Source organism: Nanorana parkeri, unplaced genomic scaffold (assembly GCF_000935625.1).
Source record: "Nanorana parkeri isolate BGI_ZX_2015 unplaced genomic scaffold, ASM93562v1 scaffold15, whole genome shotgun sequence".
NCBI lineage: Eukaryota > Metazoa > Chordata > Amphibia > Anura > Dicroglossidae > Nanorana > Nanorana parkeri.
In genome coordinates, this window is record NW_017306283.1 from 1,053,826 (window position 1) to 1,060,457 (window position 6,632).

General features: G+C 49.8%; 1 protein-coding gene across 1 annotated transcript in view; it reads left to right on the forward strand.

The window, feature by feature from the left end:
• The window catches only part of LOC108788941 (semaphorin-3F-like), a 94,819-nt gene extending 92,572 nt beyond the window's left edge, over nucleotides 1–2,247 (forward strand). Inside the window, exon 18 of the mRNA XM_018558849.1 lies at nucleotides 1,818–2,247. Within this exon, the coding sequence (XP_018414351.1) occupies nucleotides 1,818–2,060 (243 nt within the window). The 3' untranslated portion in view covers nucleotides 2,061–2,247. The remainder of the gene's footprint in view (nucleotides 1–1,817) is intronic.
• Nucleotides 2,248–6,632: the final 4,385 nt, after the last annotated feature.

The following is a 6,632-nucleotide window of genomic DNA, read 5'->3' on the forward strand; positions in this document are numbered from 1 at the left end:
AAGCCCCCCGCGTTGACTGACACTGACCATCCAGACCCGACACCCTCCCAGCTATGAAGGGGTTAACGTTTGCTCCGATTGAAAGGAAATATGACGATCTCTTCTTCTCATTTCCTGTCTTTCGGAACCCCGGCCCGGAGCCAGCCGCTGCCACGTCCGAGGTCTCTTCCACGGGATGTCCATTCAGACAACCAGCTGAGACCCGACGTCACGGCTTCTCCAGACTGACGTTTCTTCCCGTATGTTGCGCTCGCGGCGCATCTGCTGTCACCGGAACAATCTCGGATCTCCATAGTAGGATTAGGGGGGGCAGCGGGGAGAACGTTTGTCAGCACAGCATGTGGACGTGACACAGCTCGTCCTCCAAGTTCCTGTAGCTGGCAGAGCCGCCGTGACCGAGGGAATCCGACATATTGACTTTGAGGGGTTGTTCTGCAAAAACAGTTTTTTACAAGAACTAGCAAAAGTGTGCCAGCTCCAGGAGGGGGAGGGGAAGGAGACAGAGTATCTGTAACCGGGTAACGAATAGGGTGAGGTAGGTGGCAGATGCTATTACCAGAGGGAGTGGGTAGTATGGAGGAGGCGTGGTGGCAAGGAGGTAAGTGTCCCTCAGCTATGGGTCCTGCATTGTTCGTGATGGCATCAGTGGGCCTCATGGAAATTACATTGTATCTGATGTCCTGTATAATAATAATAATAATGACCTCAGGAGCGTGGGGGAGGGGAAGGGAGGGGGGCGGAGGCTGCCACTGCCGGTCTTGGAAGATACTAGTATTTTGGCGGGTACTCGTACTTGCCTAAATGCTCCGATACTTACCGATACCGGAACTTCCGGTCAGAGATCTCCCTCTTACCAACAGTGCCAAGGGAACATGGACCTGGCTTCCTTTCCAATCAGGAAGCTGGCTGGTGGGTTCCGCCTCCCTGCTTGGCTAGAAAGCCGGCTTTGCTTGTTGGTAGACAGCCTGGCTTCTTAACCAATCAGGAAGCCGGGCAACATGTCATGACTCGCATCCCGGCTTCCTGATTTGGTCAGGAAGCCATGCCGCCTAGCAACAAGTGAAGCTGGCTTCCTAGCCAAGGCGGGTCATGTCGTGCCGCCCGGCTTCCTGATAGACTAGGAAGCCGGCTTCACTTGTTGCTAGGCGGCATGGCTTCCTAACCAATCAGGAAGCCAGGCGTCACGCAATGAGCCGGCTTCCTGATTCGTCAGGAAGCCAGGCAGCCTCGGCAAGTGAAGCCGGTGCTCTTCACTCCCGCTTCCCAGGCAATCAGGAAGCCGGGCAATGGGTCATGATCTGCCTCCTGACTTCCTGATAATTGGGACACATGGCACTGGTATCGGTAGTCGGTATCGGTACGTACCGGGAAAACAATATCGGTACTCGATACCGAGAAACCAATATGGGTGCATCCCTAGTCTTACCCAAACTTGAAAAACTGTCAAGGTCTCCTAGAATCTTGACATGACATGAAACAATGTGTTGTATAGAATGGCCTGCAGGACAAAGGTCTGACACTCCACCACGATTGTCATGCCAGTGCCACCATGTCTAGTATGACCATACCTTGTGATATACAGGGGTGGATGTTGTTCTGGTGATATTGGAGACCACCTTCCCCTGGAACATGTGTGGAAGAAGGTGAACTGGGAATCCAGAGAGCACTTTCTGGGAGTCGGGGAACTTACAATTTCACAATGATATTTTTAAGCACATTTGGCCACCAGCTTCCTCACATAACTGAGCCTGGGGCAAACAAACTGAAATTCAGAGCAGCCATTTATTCATCTTTTAATAAATATGTCTATTCATTAGGTACGACTTCATGCCATGGAGGGAGGAGCAATTCTCCGCTCGGTGCAGACAAATGACGCCGGTTTGTACACTTGCCTGGGGACAGAAAATGGCTTCCGAAGGTCACGTGGGAAAGTCAGACTAAACGTATTACCCCGAGAACTGCTAGAAAAACTGACCTCTTCCCCAACCCTGCTCCCACCCCTGGCTCAGTGCCCGCCCACACGTCGGCAGAAGACACGGACGCAGACAGAGAGGAACTGAGGTTGTTTTAACATGGACCTTTACGGCAAAGGGGGCTGTCCAACAGCAGCTCCAAGACCCACTTCAACACAAGAGACTCCAAATCATTGGGAGACTGTATGGGAAGAGCCTACACAACTCACTACCAGGCCTCCTGACGCAGAAGCCGTTATGGAAGGAGCCTTAACAATTCACTACCAGACATCCTGAACCACTAACGCTTGTTGAATGGTCCTTCGTAACTCAATACCAGTCATCCTGACCCAAACGAGGTTATGGAAAGGGTCTCCACAACTCACCTCCAGATATCCTTACCCATTTTTGGAGGAGCCTAGCCAACCAATTAGCAGACATCCCAACTCAGACAAGGTTATGGAAGGGGTCTCCACAACTCACCACCAGATATCCTGTCCCATTGTTGAAGGACCCTACCCAAGCAATTACCAGGCATCCCGACCCAGACAAGGTAATGGAAGGGGTCTCCACAATTCACCACCAGATATCCAGTCCCATTGTTGAAGGACCCTATCCAGCCAAATAGCAGGCATCCCAACCCAGACAAGGTTATGGAAGGGGTCTCCACAACTCACCGCCAGATATCCAGTCCCATTGTGGAAGGACCCTACCCAACCAATTAGCAGGCATCCCAACCCAGACAAGGTTATGGAAGGGGTCTCCACAATTCACCACCAGATATCCAGTGTCATTGTTGAAGGACCCTAATCCAACCAATTAGCAGGCACCCCGACCCCAAAGCGGTTGTGCCAGGAACCTACACAACTAACTACTAGACAGCCTGACCCGAAAGCGGGTATAAGAGGAGCCTGCACAAGTAGCTCTCGGCCATCTTGACCCAAAAGTGTTTTGAGTTGTAGCAGGTGTAAGGGTGAGAGGTGTTAGCATTAGTAAGACATTCCAGAACGATCCGTTGTATAGAGAACTCTGTGTATGTAGCGAGAGTGATGCTGTGTGAATTTTCTCTATTTATCACAAAACACTGGATGCCCAATTTTATGTTACAGCCTGTGAGCAGAAGCTCGTTTGTCTAGTCTATATTGCCCTGTGTCCCCCTTTCTGTGCACGTTGTAGCTTCCCTCCACAACAGAACTGCACAGTAATAAGCACATTGAACTGGACAAAGACTCGCTGATGCCGCCGGCACCTCAGAACCTTTCCTAGGAATGTCAGACCTGAAAATGTTGTTATGTGTTTCTTGATGTCAATTTGTTCCAAATGTTCTGTGTTTTAGGTCGCGATTCTATGTATATATTGTATATAGTTTAATAGTTCTGCTTCATGCTGCACAGTTTTTGGTTAAACAAATTAAAATTGTACTTTATTCAGGCTGAAAAAGATCGTGTGGTACACAAGTCACAGAGCGGGGCGTGTTTGATAATGAAAGTCTATCTTTATACCTATAAAGTCCAACGAAAAATTATAAAGGTGTCATTCTAATCTTGACAAGAGAACAGGAAGCACCGTCCTTGGGAGCCCAATCTTTAGACAAGAGAACAGGAAGCACCTTCCTTGAGAGCCCAATCTTTAGACTAGGGACCGGGAAGCACTGTCCCCTGGAGCCTAATTTCTAGAATAGGGACTGGGAAGCGCTGTCCTCGGGAGCCTAATCTCTAGACTAGGGAACAGGAAGCACTGTCCTCGGGAGCCTAATCTCTAAACTAGGGACCGGGAAGCATTGTCCTCAGGAGCCTAATCTCTAGACTAGGGACCAGGAAGCGCCATCCTCGGGAGCCTAATCTCTAGACTAGGGACCGGGAAGCACTGTCCTCTGGAGCCAAATCTCTAGACTAGGGACCGGGAAGCATTGTCCTCGGGAGCCCAATCTCTAGACTAGGGACCGGCAAGCACTGTCCCCTGGAGCCTAATTTCTAGAATAGGGAACAGGGAGCACTGTCCTCGGGAGCCTAATCTCTAGAGAACAGGAAGCACTGTCATCGAGAGTCCAATCTTTAGATTAGGACCAGGAAACCCTGTCCTCGGGAACCTAATCTCTAGACTAGACAACAGGCAGCATTGTCCTCATGATCCTGAATGTTTAAGGAGTGTACAATATTGCTGCTAAAAACATCCACAGCTTTGCTTGTGTAAGAGACTTGCCGCTTGGGCTTACAAGCAAAGTGCGTTAAAGGTCATCTTCCAGTTTCATCACCTGGCCAAATGTCCACACTTGAAGCTGATGGTGTTAGTCCAGTGTATACTCCTAGTAGTCCAGTGTATACTCCTAGTAGAATACTCCTAGTAGACCAGTGTATACTCCTAGTAGACCAGTGAGACAGTCATACAATACCATGAGCACAAATCCTGCCCGTAGACACTATCCCATACCAATTTAAAGCAACCTTAGCAGAAACCTAAACATATCAAAAGCAGTAAGTTCATTAACATCAGACGTTGTCAGCACATGCTTAACCTCTACTATCCAGTCAGCACCTCTCACCGTCTCCATTTCCTCATCACAGGATAGGAACTCCCCCCCCCCCCAGGGGCACCCCCCGGTACCCTTTCACTATGTGTTGGGATGGACTCCATGTAGCAAGGGAGTGATGGATCAATCAAAGGTGCTCACAGTCTATAATATCCGAGGCACATTCCTTTTATACTATTCCCCACTTCCCCTTAATATGATGATATGCCAGGGTTCCAGGGGCCCCTGTCTAACATACACATGGCCTGCATTCTCCCTTTAATGTACACAGAGCTTACCTTCTGACTGCATGGTGCCCTCACTGCCCCTAAAAACATGGGAGACTTCAGACACTAGAAGATTGGTGGCTCAGCAGAATTACCTCACAGCAAAATCCTTTTAGGCCGGGCTTGCCACTGGTCTTATGTGTCCCTCAAAAACTAAACAAAGAAAAGTTCTTTACAACACTTCTAAGCATACGATTTGTGGAGAAGAGGACATTTTATCTCACTTCAGCAGCTCAGACATGACACGTGAGATCTGCGGGTGGGGTACTCACTATAAAATTTGTTCCTTGCTGAGTTCTTGGGGGAGAGTCCATAGGAGACCAAGGAGTATAATCCTGTCCTCGCAGGAGGGCCTACACCTAACAACCTGCTCCACCCCCAAGGGCTCCACCATTCCCTTAAGCACTGGTCCTTCCGTGTCAGCTTAGGGTTTCGAAGTTAATACTTTGCACCCCCTCTGCTGCTACTCGTTTCATTGGACAAAGTACTTGCTCACTTCTTCTCTCAGTTGGAACACATTCTAGTTGCCCCCCTTATGTATTATGGAGTTCACGCAGGTGGCTCCCTCCTCAGGGTGAAATTGGTTTTTAAAAGCCAGACCTGGGCTCGTGGAGTCTGAAGCCACTTTACAACTGGTGCAGGAGCCAGGCTAGGGATCAGCGTTCAATCGCTGCTGGTGCAGGAGCCAGGCTAGGGATCAGCCTTCAATCACTGCTGGTGCAGGAGCCAGGCTAGGGATCAGCCTTCAATCACTGCTGGTGCAGGAGCCAGGCTAGGAATGAGCCTTCAATCACTGCTGGTGCAGGAACCAGGCTAGGGATCAACCTTCAAATCACTGCTGGTGCAGGAACCAGGCTAGGGATCAACCTTCAAATCACTGCTGGTGCAGGAACCAGGCTAGGGATCAGCCTTCAATCACTGCTGGTGCAGGAACCAGGCTAGGGATCAGCCTTCAATCACTGCTGGTGCAGGAGCCAGGCTAGGAATGAGCCTTCAATCACTGCTGGTGCAGGAGCCAGGCTAGGAATGAGCCTTCAATCACTGCTGGTGCAGGAGCCAGGCTAGGAATGAGCCTTCAATCACTGCTGGTGCAGGAGCCAGGCAAGGAATGAGCCTTCAATCACTGCTGGTGCAGGGGCCAGGCTAGGAATGAGCCTTCAATCACTGCTGGTGCAGGAACCAGGCTAGGAATGAGCCTTCAATCACTGCTGGTGCAGGGGCCAGGCTAGGAATGAGCCTTCAATCACTGCTGGTGCAGGAACCAGGCTAGTGCCTCTATCTGGGATAGCCTCAGCCTTCAATCACTGCTGGTGCGGGAATTGTGTTAGTATTGGGTCACTTCATGCTGCCTTATCGTTGGACATACAGAAGCGGGCCGGGTTCTTTATATATATTCTTCTACCACCTTAAGTGGACAAAAGTAGTTTACCGTGTTAAAAGGTCACTTTTTCATGCACGGTCTGTTTTAATTGATGACTCTATTACTGTTACATTTACACACAAGTATTTCCACAATCCTTGCATTATAATGTCATAAGACCATCGCGCTTTGTTCTCATGCCAGCACTGGCAACCAGCCCATCATCGTGTACCAGAAGATCTCTGAAACCGACTGCCAGGGATTACTGGGAGCAGGGTGAGGGAAGTGCATGGGCTCCACCTGCTGGGGGCTCCTTGGCACTGCAGTCACAGTTCTATTCACAGTAATAGAAAAATGGCGGAGTAAGTGCCAGAGCAACAAGCAAAATACTGTAGGCCTGCCCGGGGTACAACGGCTCCCGTTACTAGCATGTCACGGTTTTGTAGCAAAGTAGTACCAAAAGCATGAGGAGCAGGACTTGTCTCTCTCAATTGTCTCAGAGAAAAAGGATAAGTACAAAAATC